The 22,841-nt window shown below is 34.3% G+C and overlaps 1 protein-coding gene across 1 annotated transcript in view; it reads right to left on the bottom strand.

Moving 5' to 3' along the window:
- The window catches only part of TMPRSS15 (transmembrane serine protease 15), a 60,762-nt gene extending 39,563 nt beyond the window's left edge, over window positions 1-21,199 (bottom strand). Inside the window, exons 1-8 of the mRNA XM_032219804.1 lie at window positions 21,166-21,199; window positions 13,601-13,722; window positions 12,085-12,152; window positions 7,735-7,886; window positions 6,285-6,326; window positions 6,138-6,179; window positions 4,451-4,564; window positions 63-171 (exon numbers count right to left, since the gene is read on the bottom strand). Coding sequence (XP_032075695.1) covers window positions 63-171; window positions 4,451-4,564; window positions 6,138-6,179; window positions 6,285-6,326; window positions 7,735-7,886; window positions 12,085-12,152; window positions 13,601-13,722; window positions 21,166-21,199 — 683 coding nt within the window. The remainder of the gene's footprint in view (window positions 1-62; window positions 172-4,450; window positions 4,565-6,137; window positions 6,180-6,284; window positions 6,327-7,734; window positions 7,887-12,084; window positions 12,153-13,600; window positions 13,723-21,165) is intronic.
- Window positions 21,200-22,841: the final 1,642 nt, after the last annotated feature.

A 22,841-nucleotide genomic window follows, 5' to 3' on the forward strand; every position in this document is an offset into this window, starting at 1 on the left:
AAAGGTCATTTTGATTGCTGAAAGTGTCCAATTAAGATCGAGAATGTTATGAAGCGTCTTACTTTATTATCCATCGACAAACAAGATTTGAGTTATAGGGTTCTGGATAATGAATAGAATGGAAAGATCCGGACAAGCCATCTAGAATGAATTTTCCATCACAGGGTGTAGCTGTAAATGCAGGATGATAAAAGATGATTTTGGAATATGATGAAAATATGCTGATTGTATTTCAAAATATTTTGCTTTTGATTGAATAAACATTGATAATGGTAAAAATATGTCCACTCAAAAAATAATGTCACTGATTAGAAAACAGAATTTAGGAGCTTTAATTTAGTTGTATAATCTAGAGACAGATTCTGCATGGCTCAAATGAAATCCTAAACTTAGAAAAACTATTTAAAAATAACAAAAAATTATTAAACAATCATCATCAACAACAAAAAATACCATTCCAAAACAATACTTCAAAATAATACTTGAAACTACAAAGATTGTTCAAAGAGTTGAATCATTCTCAGCCAATATCTTTTTTTTAAAAAAAATTACACACTTTATACTTAAATAAATAAATGAAAGAACCTGCTTAATAAAATTATGTTCTACATAACTCTGGATTTTCAGAAATGCTATTATTCATATTTCAGTACATCAGTACATACAGTATTTTTAAAGCTGAATTAAGATATTGAACAATTGCTTAATTTTGTGAAAGGAGGGCTTCTTAGGTTATTCATTACCTATATAGTAGCTGAGATCTGCACTGATTTATTGAAACTATTAAAATTATACCTTTCCTGTGCTGTGTGTCCTTTAACTAATTGATTTGTACCCCACCATTGTCCATGGGGTCGCAATGGGTCAGACACAACTTCTTAACTAACAATAACATCCCACCATTATTATTATTACAAATAACTCAAGGGAGCAAATATAAATACGTCTTCGCCCTCCTATTTTCCTCACAACAATAATTCTGTGAGCTGAGCTGAGATAGAGTGCCTGGCCCAAATCACCAAGTTAGCTTTTATGTCTAATTTAGGACTTGAAATCATGGTCTCTTGCTTTCTAGCCTGGTGTCTTAACCACTAAACCAAACTGGCTCCTGGCTTTATATTCATATCCAGTGGTGGCTTCCGGCTGGTACGGCCCAGTACAGTCATACCGGTAGTAGCCTGGAGCAGCTGACAGCATACCAGTACAGTGGCTCGTTTGGCCCACCCACCTGCCTGCGTTCTATACCTGTTTTTAAAGCAACCGGCCAATTGTCCATGCGCACACAGCTTGCGGCAACTGCGTGAGCTCCGACAAACAGCTGGGTGTCACAGGGGCAGTGGAGTGCTCATACGTGTGCAGCACGCATGCATGAACAGGATGTGCAGCCCCGTGAGCAGCGTACCAGTAGCGACAGGGAGAGGAACCCACCACTGTTTCTATCATATACTGAACTCTACTGATATATTATTTTGTGGACAAAATATTAGTGCAGTGTACAGTACTAAAATACACACATCCATTCTCTACACGATTTCATGTGCTATAGAAGTGACTTTGACATTTGGGGAATGGGAAAAAAGTAACACCAAAAAAGCTGAAAAATCCATGATCTCATGATTTTGCAAATATCATATTCTGCTCCTTGTGAATTATCCATATAGAGTTCTTCTAGGTCCTTCAATTTTTCTATTTATAGCTCTGAATATTATGAATAGTAATCAAAACATTATACTGCTTTCCTGCAAGAAATCTATCATCCTCCACTTTATGGACACTAAGTGGTATATGCAAATGAAATGTAACATCTTGACTATGTACAGTTATTATTGGAATCTCAATATTAATGTTAACTTTATATTTAGTAATTGAAGTGATTGTCTATAAGTAATAAGTTGTTCTTGCTAAAAAAATGAGTTAATTTAACTAAAAAAAAATGAAGCCTGCAACTCATAGTGTGTACGTGTTAAACATGCAATAAAAATAATCAGCTAAACTTAATTTCTCAGCTGGATTTTTTAGTGAGTCTCATTAATGGATAAGTTAATGAATTTCATAACTAGAAAACTAAAAAGAGGGACCTTTGTATCTCTTTAAAATGTTTCTACAATTTGCATATATCCATTGTGATTTCCTTGTTATTATCTGCTTGATGACCAGTGAAGAAGAAACACTGCCCCCTCTACTTTTTGTTTGAATTGCTTTAAATGTCACTAATAAGGTGGTTAAATAAATATTTTATAGACAACCAGAAGATCATTTTCAAATATCTATAATTCTTTTGTTATACTACTATATTGAAACCTGAACTTTGAGATAACCTTAATTGTAAGCAAATGATATTAAAAATTTAAAAACACTAAGTTGTGTAGACAAAGCTAAATACTTGATGAATATGCAGTAAAATATGAATACGACTAAAGTGACAAAGGCATTGCATATGCATGCACTAATACAGCTACATTCTCTTTTTATGTCTTTCTCAGGAAACTTTTCAGATCAAAAACTGTTTATATTCTCAAAAAATGAGTGCAACCTTTCTGTCTTTTTTTCCAGATGGGAAAAAAGGATGAGGGAGATAAATAAAGGAAAAGAAATCAAAAACATATCATATATCATATCGTATCGCATCGTATCGGAGCCGAGGTGGCGCAGTGGTTAGAATGCAGCAGTGCATGCTACTTCAGCTGACTGCTAGCTGCAGTGTGGCAGTTCAAATCTCACCAGGATCAAGATTGACTCAGCCTTCTATCTTTCTGAGGTGGGCAAAAGGAGGATCCAAATTGTTGGGGACAGTATGCTGACTCTGTAAACCACTTAAAGAGGGCTGTAAAGCACTGTAGAGCAGTATATAAGTCTTAGTGCTACTGCTATTTCCATTAATAAGAAAGGAAGACTATGCATGATCCATGTTGGAAGTACCTGTCTCCTTTTTATCACATGGGATTATGTAGAAGGGAATATATTGACAGTGACTTCAAATTATGCACAAAGTCTTCTGAAGGTTCAATTCAGATTGCTTTTTATAAACATTTCCCTTCACATAGGGAAACCATAGAATCAGCTTGAAGTCTCTCAATTTCATTTAGGACTTAGCTAGATCTAGTGCATAATTGTAAGTATTATCATAAGCATAAGTGAAAGCAATATCAAATATACATATTGTTTAGCATAAAAGTTAAATATGTACATAATGATATAAGGCTCCTTTGCAGACTATAATTATTTTTATGGTGTGGTGTGGTGTGGTGTGGTGTGGTGTGGTGTGGTGTGGTGTGTGGGAGGGAGGGAGGGAGGGAGGGAGGGAGGGAGGGAGAGAGAGAGAGAGAGAGAGAGAGAGAGAGAGAGAGAGAGAGAGAGAGAGAGAGAATGAGAATGAATGTCAGTCTCCTGGTGACTACCTGGACCAATCTGCCCAGTTTTCTTGACAATATGTCAGAGGTGGATTGGCATTGGCTGCTTCCTAGGGATAAGAGATGTTGACTGAGCCAATATTGCCAATTAGCTTTATGGTTAAGGGAGGACTTGAACTTGTGTTCTCCTGGTTTATAGACTGGCAACCTAACCACTGTCATACAGTATGGACAACCACAATAAATTATCTATTAATATCCTTAGTAGGGAAAAAAATCAATAAACACACACACACACACACAGACGCACACACACACGCGCGCGCGCACACACACACACACATATATATATAATATTTGTGCTGATAAATAAATAAAGGGAGACTAGGATAGATATATTTCATGCTATTTAGCTCTCATCAGCTAGCCATACCCTTACTAGGAATCGAACCTGTGCTCTATTGCCCTTAGGCAGATGTGTTAACCACTGAGCTACAGAGCTCAACTCCTTATCAGCTAAGCCAGGGTGAAAGGTATATATTTAAAGTCACAACGCCCGGTATGCCCAAATATAGGAGGAAGATCACTACTTCCATTCTCTGTCCTTCGGCTCGTCACAAGAGACCATCCAGACAGAAACCCAATATTATTTTTTTACTGTTGCCTTTTTGTTACATTTGTTATATTTGTGCTGATAAATAAATAAAGGCACAAATATAACAAATGTAACAAAAAGGCAACAGTAAAAAATGTTGGGTTTCTGTCTGGATGGTCTCTTGTGACGAGCCGAAGGACAGAGAATGGAAGTGTGATCTTCCTCCCATATTTGGGCATACCAGGGGTTGTGACTTTATATATATATATATGTGTATGTATGTATGTATGTATGTTTGTGTGTGTTTGTATGTATGTGTGTGTGTATATATATATACACATACATACATACACACACACACACACACACACACACACAAAACATATAGAGTAAAACAAAACAAATGGCAATCTTGCCTGACTTCATTTATTTTTATATTTAAAACATTCATATTAAACATTCCTCTGGAAATTCAAAAGTTAATTACAGAAGTTTACATTATTACCACATTGGTTTTCATCTGAATTATCTGGGCAGTCTGGTATTCCATCACAAAATAATTCTTTTCTGATGCAGTTTTCATCATCAGCACAAAGACCATCTGAAGACAAACATTTACCTAACATATGTTTCAAAAAGAATGCATGGTTAATTTTTCTATTCCAGAATAGAATACCACCCATAGAAGATAATCAAGAAGCTATCCAATCTTACAACCAAAAGACATATTTTCAGAAATAGTCAATTCAAGGGATTTCTTAAAATGTAACAAAAATAATTCCATAGTTCATTTGTCTAAGAAACTTCTGTTTCACATTGACATGTACTGTACTATAGATGTGAATATGCAATGAAGATTAATGTAGTATAAAGTAAGACATCTACTCATTTGAAATAAAACTTTTGAAGTGGCTTTAGATTGGATTCACTTTCTGTTATTATCTAGCTTATGACAATAAAAATTGGCTTGCTTTCTAGTGGCTTTTTACTAAGATTTTTGTATTGAAGATGAATTATAAATGCACTCAGTGTACTGACACAAGAATAATAATGTTAAATAATAGTTAAGGTATTGCTATGATCACAATAAATGTTTAGAATTTTAGAAATAGATAAAATAGCTGAGCTTTCCTTAACGGGCTGTTTTCTCATTATTCTGGAAACTTAATTCTATTAAGTTAAGCAAGAAAGTTCAGCCTTGATTATTTCTAATGGCAAAATTATCAAATCCAGAACAATTTTTTGCTGATGTCAACAACAGAGTTATTTCTTTATTTTATTTTATTTATTTCTTATTTGTTCTTCTGAAAACTAAACAACAATGCCATCTACTGGAGAAGGAAATGAATCCATTGGAAATGTTTTCTATGGTCACTGATTTTGTTTCCAAATTACAGTGATACACATACACAAAGACACATACACACAGAAAAACCACAACACACACACAAACACACACAGGGAGGGAAGGAGGGAGGGAGGGAGGGAGAAAGGGAGGGAGAGGAAGAAAGAGAGAGAAATGTAAATTTAAAAATGAGGCTTATTTATCTAAATATTTACCAATTGTTATATGTTCCAATTACTAAAATAGATGGAAATCAATTCACTATTACAGAAAAAGAGTAATGTTCTTGAATCCAGTATTTGAATATTATGTAAAATAATTAAAATAAATTGTTTGTGATTACACACGGAAATAGATATATTCTAGAAGAAACACAGATTATTTTGTTATAAAAAATAGAAGAATATTAGTATACTTTAAAAATAATTAACTATGAATCTTTGAGTTTGAAAATTAAATAAAATACAATTTGTTTACCCAGAATTTTTAATGCGTTTTTTTATCATGTCACAATCCATATCCATATAAGCAGAACTTGCATTTATTGTGCTTAACTCTGAAAAGTGAACGTTTCAATTACAAAACTAAAATGAATATGAAAATTGTTTCACAAAGCAATTTTATTTTAAAAAGTTGGGGGATTCCATATACCTTCCCTAAGTTTTTGTGTACTTAATAAAATCTGTATTTACTAACCGGTTGTTGTTGAAATAGTTGTATGAGTTACTCCCAATCCTGGATAGTGAATCAAACCACAAAACAAAAAGTTAATTTTTTAAAAGCTGTTTTTATTAATTAATAAAATGAAAAGTTTTCCTGTGCAGTGATACATTCTATATTTACTAACCAGAAGTTGTTGAAGCACTGCTTGTACTAAATATTTCCAAACCTGAAAAATAAATAAACAAAAAATAAAGGAAAAAAAGGATAATTTTCTCAAAGGGTTTTCATTAATTATTAATAAAACAATAATATGCATTTTGTTTTGACTAACCAGATGTTGTCAAAGGACTGCTTGTAGTAGATATTCCCAAATCTGCAAAATGAACCAAACAGACTTTAAAAAAAACCGATAAAAATTCTTCTTTATGTTTCCAAATTAATTTGTATTAATTATTGTCACATTACACAATAATTCAAAAAGTGAATGAATTTTCTTATTTATTATGGAAATAAATCTTGTTCTTATTAACTAGGTGTTATTAAGGCTTGCTTTAGTAACAGAAATATTCCAAATTTAGTGAAAGAGAAAGAAAAGCAAATGACCAGCCTCCCCCTGCACAATTATTTCTAAATAAAATATTCCTATTTGTTCCAAGTTCAATATAAAAATGTTTTTTGGTTTGGTATTGAGAAGTAATTGTAATTTTGTCCAGCTTCCTGACTTTGTATTCCTTAAATAGATTATATGTTATTATATCTTCATATTGTTAAATTCCTAACCTACAGTTGAATCATACACAGCACTGATTAGAGTTAAGTTGATAAAAGAAACGGAAATGTTTATTTATCAACTAAAAAAAAATCAGCCATGTGAGATAAACTGTTAAGAGTTTATCTTAAATTGATATATAGGAACCAAAGATATGTAAGTAGGAAATTTATGCCAAGTGATGGATTTTTCCCCAAGAACTTTCAGTTTGGAGTTCAATTTTTGAATATAAAGCATGCTACTTTAAATGTTTCTACACAATGTAATTTATAAAATAGATTTTTTGAAAGTGCATGTATTATAGCAATTACAAAATAAGGAAGAATATTTGTAGCTCAGGGTTGAAATGAGGAGTCCTTGATACTCTGAGCTTGCTTGTTTTCTTGCAGACATTTCATTACCCAAACATAGGTAACATCACTGATGACAAAATAGAGAATTTTTTTTATATGTACGTTATGCACTAAATAAATTACCTCAGTATTACCAGGTTCATTGCTGAAAGCAGAACAGCAGATCTTGAATCTCAAATAACATTTGGATCAAAATTTTAAGGCTTAGCGCTAGTTTTAAAATATGAAAAAATACTTTGTAACCCCCTTAAAGCCATTTTATTGAATATGAAGTCTCTCCCCCCCCCACTCCCAGATTCACATAGTTATGTAGTCATGTGAGACCATATTATTAATATTTCATTCTTGCTGGAAAAAATATTTCACCTCCTAGCCAATTGTGAGTTTTGAAACTTGGCATAATTTTAATTTTTTTACTCCATTTGCTTTTTGGTGTTATTTTGGTAACATTTGCATGTATGTGTATGTGTTCATGTATATACATGAAGTTGTATGCATATGGTGATCATAAATATTTTAGAATGGTTAAATCTGAAAATAATAGAAAGTGGTGTTGATATGAACATAAATACAGTGGTGAATATGCCAGTATCAAAGCAAAAATCAGCAGAAAATAACCAATCAAACACTTTCCTGTATTTTAAAAAATTGTGGATTACCTGTTATTTCTATGCTGTTCACATCAATGTTAAAAGTCTGTAAGAGTTCACTTTTATTCTCTTTGATGCCATAGACCAACGCAGTCTTTATCTTTACTTCAGACACCCACCGTACAAAGAAAAGTTTGAAGACTACAATTACACTACCATTTCTGGTTAGAGGTAAACAACAACAAAAATTAATATACAAACATAAATTAGTTTGTATTGAACAACAGATGAATAACCAGAATCTTGGCACTAAACTAGCATGATTTTTAATGGCTTGAACTTTCCTCCTTTTTTATAACATCATACACACCTAATTGTATAACCCTGAAATTGTTTGTAACCAATGTGCATATTTAAAGGAAAAAAATGAAAAAAAACAATGGGGGGGAGCATTTTTTATGTGGAATCTTAAAATATTTTGTTCAAAATATGCTTGCTTTCCACCCATTTTGATTAACTTGGAGAGCTAGTTTGTATATAGGGCCCTTTCAATGGCGATGCCATGTTTTAATATGGTTCTAGAAGGGCAAAACAGTGGGAGTAGTCCTCGCCTCCAGTGGTAGCATATTCCCCATGCATGGGGTCACAGCAGAAAAGGCTTTTCTCCTTGAACCTGCCTGCTGGAATTCCTTAGCAGATGGCACCCATAGCAAGCCTCTTCAGTTAGAATGAGTGGGGTGAGCTACTCTCAATTGGGAGATCATAGGGAGATAAATAGGACAATGGCTCATATCAGTAGCTTCTTATTTTTTTAAACATATTAATTTAAAAAAGACATGGAATCAAACATTTGTCTTATATATGTAGCAAATCATGTTTGCAATCAATAAATGAACTGAAAATATTGTAAGTTTAACGATCTGCTTAACCAATCTAAGATCAATGAGGAAATTATGATTATAAGTAAAAACATAAATTTAGAATTTAGATACACATAAATCCAAAGAATTCAGAATGATGATCAGTTATTACTGTTTTCTGGGTATATTCATATAGATACTCAGTAAGGAATAAAGGACTACAAATTACAAATAATTGTAGTGCAGTGGTTGAAAGTAATTAACATGATATACTTTTTAAATTCAACTTTAAAATAATTTAAAACACTTTACAATTTAAACATGAACATTAATTTTTTAAAAAAATTAAATGTAAGTACATTAATAAATTGACATTAGCAAAATCAATTTTTCTAAAGACATGTGGGATTTTAATGTAAGAGTAATTAACTGCTCAATACCTCACCTTTATTTTTGTTGGAAATACATTTTCTGAAGGGCTTATACCATAGAACTATAAAATAATTCTTTTTAATCATGCTGCCACGCCAAGAAATTCATGAGAGCACCAGGTAAATTATATATTATATTCTTGAAGACTGTTATGTTAACATGCTATTTTTACCCCACATGGTTGGGCTCACTTGGCTTATAGCTTTATCTTGACTATGTGGCATCGTTTAAGTGAAATAAATTGTTTTGCACTTCATTTCATCGTATCTTATTAATCTTTAAAAATATTATCCAATCCAGGCAAGAAATAAGGTCAAAAGTTGCTATTTAAAACATGATTTATCTATGTTGCCAAAAGAGTTAATTACCCTGAGATAAATCCACTTAGTCTCTGAGAATCCAAAAAATATAGTTAATTTTACCTTAGTTTCTCTCCATATATATTGTTATTGATATGGCATTTTTTTCTTTCTAATATCCTTTAATTGGAACATTGGCGTTTTCCACAAATGAGGACTCCTTGGTACCCTCTGAGCTTGGTTTTTTTTTCTCGCAGACTATTCAAATTATCTAGCATTTTGCAGATTTTCTAAACTAGCTAACATCATCTCTGGACCTGCACCCTTTTCAACCTTGAGCTACATTCTCCTTTAGTAATTTTCCACAGTGATTTTTGTTTTTACTCAATGGGAAATTTTGTTTGATTTTCTTATTGTAAGTTTTTCTCTGTATCAATTTCTCTAGCAAGATTAGGACTGAGGATAGTGGTGACTATATAACTTTTTCTGTTGATGTAAAGAAACATTAGTTTTAGTTACAGAGCAAGTGACCTTTAGTCTTTTTAAAGACCTATATCAGCATTTTGTCACTGAAGCAGCAATGACTAAGAGATGATTAATTCTTTCAAGGTCAAAGAGAAGACTAGAGTATATTCAAAGACTTTTCCTTTAATTTCTTAAATTATTCATGTACTGTAATGTTTTAGGCAATTATTTCTATGCTATCTTTCTGACTTATCAAAATTTCAAATGTGAAATTAGATTGCAACAAAGAACATTGTAATACAATGCATGTCTTTTATAGAAAAATTGTAAGGAAAGATTCTTTGAATTAAAATGATACATGTTCACAGAAAAAAGCAATGAAATCAAAGTTTTACAAGTTGGGTAGGTTTGTTTTGCAATTAATCCAACAAGAACTGCTTAAGTATAAATATTGAACAGACATTCTATGGCTGTGATGAACTTATAGCACGTGTGCCCGAAGAGACTTTGTCGTCTGGCATATGTGGCATTGCCCGTTCCTCTTCAGGGTTTCTGGTGCACATGCTTTTTTACTTATAGTAGTAGCCTAAATACTAATTATCATGGCAACTGAGTGTAATTTTCTGTATTAAAATTAACTTGATTTTAGTACTTTGCTCTGTATCATACATAATAAAGCTAAAATTGAAACATGAACTAATGAACTAAACCACACAGAATTATATGTTGTGTATGTGGCTACACACACACACACACACACACACACAATGTTTAACTACTATGTATGAAGAAAGATTTCATGAACATTATAACTTGAGAAGTGAAAGATAAAACCTCTACACAGTATATGCATAATTTAAAATCATGTTTTTGTTCTATGATAAATTACATGGATTTAGAGCATTATGGCAATAATCCATCTGTTAATTAAAATAAGGAATATAAAACCAGGTTGAGATTGTCTAACCTTAAAAGCTAAACAGACTTGATAGTGGTTATGTTTTGGACAAGATTCCATTAGAAATGCCAGAATTCTGGACTAGACTATGAATGAGTTTTGGAATATTAAAATGGATATTGCTGTGAAGATGTTTGTCTGAATACAGTATATCTTCATTCTTATTCAAGTAAAAGTTTTCCCCTCTTATTTAACTTTTTAGTAATATAATGTGATAGGTAATGCTGTGGAATTTGAAAATGCTCTTGATTCATTGTCAAGTATGTAGCAAATACCGGTACATAGTTTCATTTTTATTAAAGCCAAACATTTTCCCTCTTATTTTACTTATAGTATATGTACTATAACTTGATAGTTAAAACTACTGAACTTGAGAATGGTGATTCTATATTTTAATAATATTAGCAAAGGTATTTAACAATTGTTAAAATTAATGATGAGGAAATGCATCTTATTTCTTAACAGATCTGATTAGGATATGGAGTAAAGAAAATGATTCCTGGAGTAATTTCTCTTCCGTAGTTTTGTGATAAATAAAAGTAGTGGTTATGAACTGGGATAACCAGTTCTCTGTTGTGGAGGGTGAAGCTAGTTTGGGATCACTCACTATTTCTTTTGCCTCCTGAGTGGAAAGTAATAAAATATCTTTTTACCAAATTGTACCAGACCATTATGGTTCTATGGGTAGTTCTCAACTTATGATCATTCATTTCATGACTGTTTAAAGTTACACCACTGCTGAACATTGACTTATGAGCAGTCCTCCCATTTTTGATCATTGAACAAAATTCATATGATCAAAATTTGGGTGCTTACAATTGGCATGTATTTATGATAGTTGCAGAGCCCCACAGTTTCATGATCACTATTTATGACCTTTCCAGGGGCGTCTGATAAGCAAATTCAAAGGCAGAAACTGCATTCATTTAATGATGGCATTAAATGCCATCAACAACCATGGCAATAAACATCATAAAATCAAATGCGTCTTAATGACCGCATCACTTAGTGATGGAAGTTCCAGTCTCAATTGTAGATGAGGATCACTTGTATTATAGCCCATAATTTATGTTTCATCCAGGAGTGGATTACTTTGGGCTGATAAAAGGAACTTTCTTCACACTTTTTATTTATTTCCTTCATTTTCATTTAATTTTACTACTACTTTTTCATTAAGACCTTAAATAAGGAAATGTACTCCAATTTTCCTAATGAGCATAGAACAGGATTTATACTGAGCATATGATAACTATGTAGGAGTTTTAAAACTGTAGCTTTAGAAGCAGATGAAGAGGAATAAACATGTTATAATTCTAGTGTGAGAGATCCTATGATTTCAATAATATTTCAAGCCTGTGTACATAATGTCCATCCTAATATTAATTTTGATTAAAAATTAACTTACCTAAATTGGATAACTTTACTTTCCTTATATTCATTTTGAAGTTCACTTGCATGTAACATATCATCTACCTAGATATACAAAGATAAACAATATAAAACATATGTAGAATATATTTTCTAATATAGAAAATATAAAAAGTGATATATCAGAAAAAAACTGAAAACTCTCTTCCTATAAAGGCAAGAAATATTCAGTTTTTCTTACAAATTAATATTTTTAAATAATATTATGGCTTTTTTAATATAGATATATAGAGATAGAAAAGAAAGCTGCTTGACAGACAGACAGACAAAGTTTGGTTAATGCAGCAGTGACATCTTTCTGCTCAAAAATAATGACCATGAAGGAAAAGGATATATACATATGCATACAAATTGATTAAATCAATTGACTGTCAGGGTCAAAGAATCAGAACCATTTTAAGGTTTTTACATAGAAGGCTTATTCAAGACTGTGTACAAGAATCTAGTAAATGATCAGCACTAAACTGGCAGTAGATAAGCATCAACAGAATTCAATGGGACTGGATTTGGATCTCTTGTGGCAATGCAAAGGACTCTAAGCTTATGACATGTTTAACTTGGACAAGTGCTCATGTTCTGAGTTCCACAACCAATGCCATCTAATGGATGTGGATCTCTTGTGGCAATGCAAAGGACTCTAAGCTTATGACATGTTTAACTTGGACAAGTGCTCATGTTCTGAGTTCCACAACCAATGCCATCTAATGGGCCTTAGGAAGTGGATCTTACATCCCCCATCATGACTGTGTTTAAAATATGTTTGAAAACCTGGCTTTCCCTTCAGACTTGAATTAGGGTGGGTGGAAAATCTCTTATAGGGATGTGCTTTGGTTAGCTCTAGCTGTCTAGAGAAGGTTTCCTTCTCTAGATAGACATGGCTCTTTTCTATGTTTTATTTGTTCTTAGCATTATAATATTGTATACTATATAGTATTTTTGAATTTGCTTTCTTTCTAAACTTTTCTGTCTGCTGTTCTATGTAACTATTTGACATGAAGTATATTGCCATTTTCTTGTAGAGAGACTTAGAACAGCCAAAAGGGTTTAAAAATCAAAACATAAAAGGAATAATATAAAAATAAAATTCATACCTTGTCAGCAACATTATATATTTACATTTAAAGAACATGCCATCTCTTATGGGCATACTTATGCATACACATATATAACTACTATGTGGTGACCCAGTGGCTAGAATACAACATTACAGGCTAATTCTGCTGACTGTCAATTGTCATCGGCTCAAAGTTGACTCATCCTTCCATCCTTCCAAGGTCAGTAAAATATTGTTAGGGGCAATATGCCGACTCTGTAAATCTCTTAGAGAGGGCTGTAAAGCACTGTGAAGCAGTATATAAGTCTAAGTTATATTGCTTTTATATTCTTCTCTCTTGCACATTCATTCACATATATTGATAGGCATTGACTTATTTAAACAAAAAAGGGAATGTGTAAATACAGAATTAATCCAGTAAAAATCAGTTTATTTTTACCATTTGCTGAACATCAAAGGCAAGAACTTTGAAGTTTACCGATGATTTATTTTGCAAATCAGGGGTGAACAATGCTCCTGATTTTATTGTAAATATTCCCTTTGCTTCGTGGCATTTTGCTCCTGATTAAAAAAGCATAGAAGTTAGAAAACAAATTGTTTCTCTCATTCTGTTGGTTTAGAATTTTTGCATTTTTTAAATCTATGAATATGGATTCATGCAAGTAGAGATAGAATAAATATTCAACTGTATATATTTTCATTATAAACAGTTTTCATTCTATTTCTAGCACTGAAGTAATGCAAGTGTACTTTTCCAAACTTGGATAGAACCTAAAGGGATAAGGGAGCTTTGGCAAATGCTGTAGTCAAACAGATAGATTCTTGCTAGATTAGAAACCCTATATTTAAAAGGCTTAAGACAACTTAGAACACAAAACAATTCAAAACATGGGAACAGATAGAGAATGACATCATATTTTTCTGTACTCAGGAAACAATGGACAGTCCATTCTGACAACAGGGCAAGCAGAAACTCCAGGACTATCCTTAGTTGAGATAGAACATAAATAACAACTGAACTATTTTGTATTAATGATGCTACAGTTGAAGAACAGGATGTAGTTGTGGGAGAGTATGTAGTTTTTGACAAGCCAAGAATGATGTTTGGAAGTTCACTTGGGTTTGATACAAATTGGGAAAGCTTAGATCCATGTTTCTAGAAAATAGTGTTATGTTATCTTTTACAGATCTAAAGCTATGGTCATCCAACCCTATTCACATACCTAACCTTACATTAGTGCTTTATTGTAAGATAAAAGGCTTTCTTTATATTAGACTCCTTTATAATGCAGTGCTGATGCTTATATGATATGTGTTATAACAAGTTATTAATTTAGATTTCATCAATCTTGTTGTATTGTTTTCTTTTCTTTAATGAATTACGTAGACCATCTTGGACCTAAGAAAAGGCTTAGAGTTATTTTTAATTCAGACTAATAAAAACATAGAAAACTGATGTAATACATATAAAACAGATGGCTTTAGTCATAGAAATTAATAGTTTCAATTTGGATTAAAATTGCTGATACACTAGTGAAAGAGCAATAATAGGCAGATAATTTTATTTAGTATGAGGTATGATGTCAGGAAGCGAATACTTTCAGAGTATTTTAAGAATCATTCTCTTGGGCATAAAACAGTTTTCTTATAAATAGATTTGGAAAAAGACACTTGCAATTGTTTACCATTGATTGGTATACACAGGGACAATATTGCAAAAACTAATAATTAGAACATAGATTTAAAGTTTGTTTAAAATAAATTACATAAATGTAGCATTCATTTCTCAGGTATATATTTAATAAATATCTCATGTTAGAAATATATCATGCTATTATAAAGAACAGTTTGATAACTTTTGGAATTCTATAATTGTGACAGTTGTGAAAATCAGGAATAATACTTTTGTTCTAAATTTAATCTACATTCTCTCCCTCTCATAGAACACTTTTATAGATCAATGAGTTATTAGCAGAAATACACAAATCTACAATTGAATAACAGCCAAGCAAAGATTATGCATAAAGGACTATACTCATAATAAATGACCAATAAAGGTAAAGCCAGTGTAATTATGCTCAATTTATTATTTTTCCCTAACTAAATTCTAATCAGCCATATTTCTTAATCAGGCTATATCTTTATTTTGTACTTTTATGTATGTATGTATGTATGTATGTATGTATGTATGTATGTATATGTGTGTGTGTGTGTGTGAATATATATATATATATATATATATATATATATATATATATATATATATATATATATATATGTTATATTTATGCTGATAAATAAATAAAGGATCTATTTCAAGCTATTTAGCTCTCATCAGCTAGGAAGTGTGACCTTCCTCCCATACTTGGGCATACCAGGGGTTGTGACTTTAAGTATATATATATATATATATATATATATATATATATATATATATATATATATATATATATATATATATATATATATATGTTATATTTATGCTGATAAATAAATAAAGGGAGACTAGTATAGATCTATTTCAAGCTATTTAGCTCTCATCAGCTAGCCATACCCAAGTTTTTGGGAATCGAACCTGTGCTCTATTGCCTCCCAGGCAGGGAGTTAACCATTTGAGCTACAGAGAACGACTCCTTTTATCAGCCTACATATATATATGTAGTATTTGTGCTGATAAATAAAGGGAGACTAGTATAGATCTATATTTCTATTTCTATCTATCTATTTATCAGCACAAATACTACACAAATGTAACAAAGGCAACAGTAAAAATATTGGGTTTCTGTCATGATGGTCTCTTGTGATGAGCCGATAGACAGATAATGGAAGCAGTTAGCTTCCTCCCATAATTGGGGCATACCAGGGGTTGTGACACTAAATACATACATACATACATACATACATACATACATACATACATACATACATACACACACACATAATGTGTGTGTGTGTGTGTGTGTGTGTGTGTATTTGTGCTGATAAATAAATAAAGGGAGACTAGTATAGATCTATTTCAAGCTATTTAGCTCTCATCAGCTAGCCATACCCTTACTGGGATTCGAACCTGGGCTGTATTACATATTGGGCAGATGTGTTAACCATTAAGCCACAGGCTCTCCTCCGTTATCAGCTGAGCCAGGGAGAAAGGTATATATTTAAAGTCACAACCCCTGGTGTGCCCAAATATGGGAGGAAGTTCACACTTCCATTCTCTGTCCATCGGCTCATCATAAGAGACCATCCAGACAGAAACCCAATATTACGTTTCTGTCATATATACGTTTCTGTCATATGTAGTTTTCATATGTACTTTTCCAAATATAAGTAACCTTGACAACAATTTTTCAATAATATAACATTTATTTTATCCATTTATTCATTTATGTACACATTTTTCCAAAATGTACGACTGATTTCATTTTTCTGCTCCAGAAACTGCATCAGAAAATTTGAAAATGTGTGAGTTACAAGAAATTAATGCACTTGTGGGAAATAAATAAAATTATTTATTTTTATAGTCTTTACCAATTCCATCTCAGTAAGAAATTTTGGAAAAGGTATAATGCAATAACATAGAGATCTTATAAATCTCATAACCATTGTAGATTGTATCCATTCTATCATCTATTGTCTGGACTTTTGAGTTAAGATTTGATTTGTACTTTATTGTTAAAGTACAAAGAAAACCAAAGAAGAATACTTAATAGTTCCTTGTGTTTTTTTGTAATACATTTTTAATTCATAGAACCATTATGACAAGAAGAAAACAAATTGTTTGGGTATATTTTAAAATAATGTAACCATGGGAAATTTTGTATAACCTTGCCTAACTTTAAACAAAAATATACTTTTGACAAGAAATAAAACAAAAGTAAAGTGACCAAGAGCACAACATTGGGAAATAATCACAAAATATCTAAAGTGAAAGAACCTATGCAAATTTAACATTAAAATAAATAATGTGCTACAATTCAATTCTGGTAAAAATTGTGTTACTTTCTTAAGAATTTTAACATCCATTAGACCACCAATTCTCACAACAGTGAGAATATATCACAGCAATACTAATGGTGGGAACAGTGCGTTCTTTTTATTTCCATTTGTCATTTCATTCTATGTAACAATAACCTTTGATTATATGATTTGGTTATAATAATTTCTCAAACATTTAAATGAAAGGAATTTTAACAAAGATACAAAAGTACAAAATCGTTTTCACATAAACTTTAAATTGAGTCAGTTCTTTGCTGCCTTTATTTCATAGAACATATAGTTTAGCATCTAAAGAATGCTTCCAGGGTAGAATGCTTTTAATATGTATTTTTCCCCAAAGAAGCAGTAGTCATTACAATGCCAAACAAAACGAGCAATTAAATACTGTATATATACTGTATATATCAACAGCAATTTAAGACTATTCAGTTTTAATATAGAACAAATTGCAAAGTTTGTAGTTTCTTACCTTGTTCAGTTGTCTGGTTGAACAGCCATAGAAATGTTAATAAAACAGTACAAATACATAGAGAGATTATAAATAGAACAGTGAGCCAAAGTTCATAGCTGTTAAAAGAGATGTTTGTCTTCTTAAACCCTTTTTTGGGATTCATTTTGATCTGGGAACTGAAATTGCTGCCAGATCCCTGTAACTTTGAGAATAATAGTGATAATTTGAGCACAGGTATATTAAGATAATTCTAGTTAATTATTTATTTTTATATATTGCTAGGCTCAATGATTCCATAGATTTACATCACAAGACATAAACAATCAAAATGCTTTAATCATAATGCATTTAGTAATTTCATTTCTAGGTTCCATCATATAGTAGACTTTACACCGAAAGAAAAACCATTAATGATAGGAATGTATAACTCCTGTTCAGAGGGTAATATTTTTTTCAAGATAACATATGTACATATTCAACATCTAGGGCTGTAAATGTTAATCTTCAACTTTGCATTATTTTTTATATGAAATTGCAATGATATTGAATGTTGCTTCTTTCTGTTGCAATGCTTATAGTTACTTGCAAGTCCTGGAAATTATGGATCGATTTATCTTTGTATTTGGCAAGAGATAAATCAAAATATCAAGCTGTAATGGGGAATCTGCTGGACAAACACACCTAACATATTTTGGGAGCCTGTGAGATGCAAAGTCGTTAGAGGACCTTCACACACAAGGATAAGGAAATTTTAAGGAGAAGTTGAAATTATTTTTAGAAGTTTCATATTTTACTTTGTGTAATGCAGATGTGTTTCACAACACAGAATGGAAATAAAATAAGCTTTCAGTTTTTACAAATTATGATTGAAGTTCTAAGGTATGCAAAAGTAGAACTGAGGACCACCTGTTTCCATGGAGTGAAAAGCTGCCCTTTTTATGTAGCTGGTTTCAGTTATAGCAGAAATGATATCTCAACAACAATATTAAAGACATATTTATATGTCACTTTCCACATGTAGCATATGGAATTGATTCCACATTATTTTTCAATGCAATCAAAACATACTTGGGGAAGCATCTCATTTTATTCCATAAGTGTAAACAATAGTTTGCAACAGGGAGTCTTTTTACACTCCTATAATTCCAAATGTAGACTCTTCAGTTGACTGAAGAGATAAATACCTGCTTCATATTTTTCCCCGTACCTTTTAGGGACAACAGCAGATATGGTGACAGAGGTTAGAACTAACACGCCATTCCATTTTGAAAAAGCTATAATATTATTGCCAGTAAAACCACTCACCAGCCCTAATAGGGCAGCGTTATCACATATGAAATAAACTGAGCATGCAGTTCTATGAAGTATACATAAATCATGGGGAACTTTGTTAGTATTTGTTTTGCTTACACAGCATAATGAAGTTTCAAACAGAAAATACAACCTACACTTTTGTTTGAATCATTTCTACATTATTTGCTTATTGAGAAATAACTTTTTTAAAACAGCACCTTTTATTCTACAATTGCACCAAATTCTAGAGTACGAACTTTTTCATGATATGGCCAAATACTTTACTTTGCTACCTAGTGTACAAATGTCATACCCTACAATTACAGGGAATATTTGTATAATTTAAAATAATTCAGGATAACATTATATTTAAAAATAAATTCAAATTGCTTTCAGAATTACCAAATCAAGTATGTCAAGGTTCGAGGTTCGAGGTTCATTTTATTTATATGCCACCCTATTCCCAACGGGACTCAGGGCGGTGCACAAACCCAAGGAGGGGAAGGGAAACAGAAAACTACAACAAAAAATACAGAGCATTTAAAATAACCAACAGCCACACGATTCAAGAGGGGAAGGGAACTCATCGACCCCAGGCCTTCCGACACAGCCAGGTTTTAACGGCTTTTCGGAAGCCCTGGAGAGAGGTGAGGTCCGAATCTCTGCGGGGAGCTCGTTCCAAAGGGCCGGAGCCGCCACAGAGAAGGCCCTCCCCTGGGTAGTGGCCAGATGACATTGGCTAGTAGACGGAACCCGGAGGAGGCCTAATCTGTGTGATCTAATGGGTCTTTGGGAGGTAATTGGCAGCAGGTGGTCTCTCAAGTACCCAGGTCCAATACCATGAAGGGCTTTATAAGTGACGACTAGCACCTTGAAGTGTATCCGGAGACCAATCGGTAACCAGTGCAGCTCGCAGACGATAGGTGTAATGTGGGTGTACCGAGGTGCACCCACAATTGCTTGCGCGGCTGCATTCTGGACGAGCTGAAGTCTCCAAATGCTCTTCAAGGGCTGCCCCATGTAGAGCGCATTGCAGTAGTCCAGTCTTGAGGTCACGAGGGCATGAGTGACTGTTGCGAGTGCCTCCTGGTTCAGGTAGGGACGCAATTGGTGCACCAGGCGAACCTGGGCAAATGCCCCCCTGGTCACAGCCGACAAATGATGTTCTAAGGTCAGCTGTGGGTCCAAGAGGACTCCCAAATTGCGAACCCTGTCTGAGGGGCGTAAAATTTCACCCCCCCCCCCAGCCTGAGTGATGGAGTACTAGCCAAATTTTTGGGAGGGAAACACAACAGTCACTTGGTCTTGTCTGGATTGAGCGCAAGCTTGTTAACCTCCATCCAGACCCTGACAGCCTCCAGGCATGGCACATCACGTCAACCGCTTCACTGAGTTGGCATGGGGCGGACATATACAACTGGGTATCATCCGTGTACTGATGGTATTTTATCCCGTGCCGCCGAATGATCTCACCCAACGGCTTCATGTAGATGTTAAACAGAAGGGGGGACAGGACCGAACCCTGTGGGGCCCCATATTTCAGGGGCCTAGGGGTGACCTCTGCCCCCGACCAACACTGACTGCGACCTGTCCGAGAGGTAGGAGAACCACCAAAGAACGGTGCCTCCCACCCCACCTCTCGTAACTGTCGCAGAAGGATACCATGGTCGATGGTATCGAAGGCCACTGAGAGGTCAAGAAGCACTAGGATGGAGGCATGACCTCCATCCCTGGCTCTCCAGAGATCATCGGTCAGTGCGACCAAAGCGGTTTCCGTGCTGAAGCCAGGCCTGAATCCAGACTGAAAGGGATCCAGATAATCGACTTTATCCAAGGACTGTCGGAGCTGAAAGGCCACCACTTTCTCAACAACCTTCCCAACAAAGGGGAGGTTGGAGACTGGACGGTAGTTATTCAAAATGGCTGGATCCAGAGATGGCTTCTCCAGGAGGGGTCTCATCACCGCTGTCTTCAATGGCGGAGGAAAGAAGCCCTCCCAAAGGGAGGCATTCACCATCACCTGGATCCAGCCCCGTGTCACCTCCTTGCTGTTCGCGACCAGCCAGGAGGGGCACGGGTCCAGTGCACATGTGGAGGCACTCACCGCTCCCATGGCCTTGTCCACTTCATCAGGAGTAACAAGTTGAAAGTCAGTCCAGAGATGTCGCTCAAGACCCTCCCCCGGTACCGCGGCTGGCTCTGCGCAATTGGAGTCCAGGTCCATCCGAAGCCGAGCAACTTTGTCCGCGAGGAACTGGACATACTCCTCCGCTCTACCTCATAAGGGATTATCCGCATCCCTCCCATTCAGGAGGGAGCGGGTTACCCTAAACAAGGCGGCAGGGCGCGACTCAGCGGACGCAATCAGAGTGGCAATATAGGTGTTCTTAGCTGTCCGTATTGCTGAAAGGTATGCTCCGATGCAAGTTTTTAATAGTCTCAGTCTGACTCGGATTTACTGGACCTCCAGCGGCGCTCTAGGCGTCTCTTTTGGCGCTTCATCTCCCGGAGGTCCTCGGTAAACCAAGGAGCCCTCCTGGATCCACTGCCGCGGATCGGCCATAAAGGCACAATCCGGTGGAGAGCCTCAGATGCTGCTGAGTTCCAAGCAGCAACTAAGGTCTCCACCGGACTGCGGGCGAGAGTATCAGGCACAACATCAAGCGCCGTCTGAGGATCTATATGGCGCCTGGGGTGGAACCACCTAATCGGCTCCTCCTCCCTACAGTGGGGGATTGGTCTCCGAAAGTCGAGCTTCAGTAGGAAGTGGTCCGACCATGACAATCCTCTTTCATTAATCATCAACCCTCTTTCATAAATGTAGAATGCCTCTTAGTTTTAAATGGACAAACTCCTATAATTTAGTATAGCTGAACTGTGATATAGTGGGACTTAAGAACCATATAACAAAGTTTCTGGAAACATATCCACAAGTAAATTTCTTTTTTATAGTGACTGCTACGTAAAATTTCTGGACACTCATTAAGTGGATCGGTACAGCCTCAAAATAAAAATTTTGACTTACTAAGTAGACACCTGATATCAAACACTGAATTTATCCTCCCAGTGATAAAATAATAATCCCTTTTCTTTAGGGTTTGCATTTTACTGACCTCACATTTATTTCAAGTATATGATATTTTATTTAAGGATTTCTGATTTAGTTTTAAAGCATCCTGGAATGCAAAGATGCTTTTTCCAAAAGGCAACTTGGCTTTCTTGTTTTTTTTTTCTATTGAAAAAGTTTTGATTTTCATCCAAGAAGCTTTTTCAGTTCTAACTGAGTTCAGTTAGACTGCTATGGCACTAGTATGATTTGAATGAAAGAGAATCCTTCTAGACATTCCAGAGTGCAGTTTTCAACTAGTGATACCTCAGTACTCATCCTTAATTGGTTCGGGGAAGCACAACAATTACAAAAAGGATGAGTACCAAACAAACTATATGACTTATCACTCGACCAGAAAGAAATTCCTATTTGTCTCTTTTCATATGTTAGCAACCTTCCTAGCATGACCATCTGCCCTCTGTGGCTGACCCCTGCTTCCTTTTGCAGCATCAAGTACCAAATTCAATGAGTTTTGAAGCAGTCAAGCACCAAGACACCACTGTACAGGTTTTATTCCAATGATTTCTGATCAGTAGTTTCCACAGCAAATTGCAATTATGCAGAAATGACCCTATATTTGTGATAATGTAATAATATAGATGTTTCAGTTCATATTCATTTTTGAATATCTGATAGAAGTGTAGAAATTGAGGTATCATCTCATCACCCATGGTCATAATTTATGCCCTTTACTTCCTCATAGCTGCCCACGATTCTAATATCCTATACTGTGATCAAATTAGTAGGCTATTAACCTTTATACTGGTTGTGGGCAGAAAGGAAATCTCACTTTAACTTACTTTTCTTTAAATATTGTGTTTTTATTTAACA

The sequence above is a fragment of the Thamnophis elegans genome, chromosome 6 (genome assembly GCF_009769535.1).
Source record: "Thamnophis elegans isolate rThaEle1 chromosome 6, rThaEle1.pri, whole genome shotgun sequence".
NCBI lineage: Eukaryota > Metazoa > Chordata > Lepidosauria > Squamata > Colubridae > Thamnophis > Thamnophis elegans.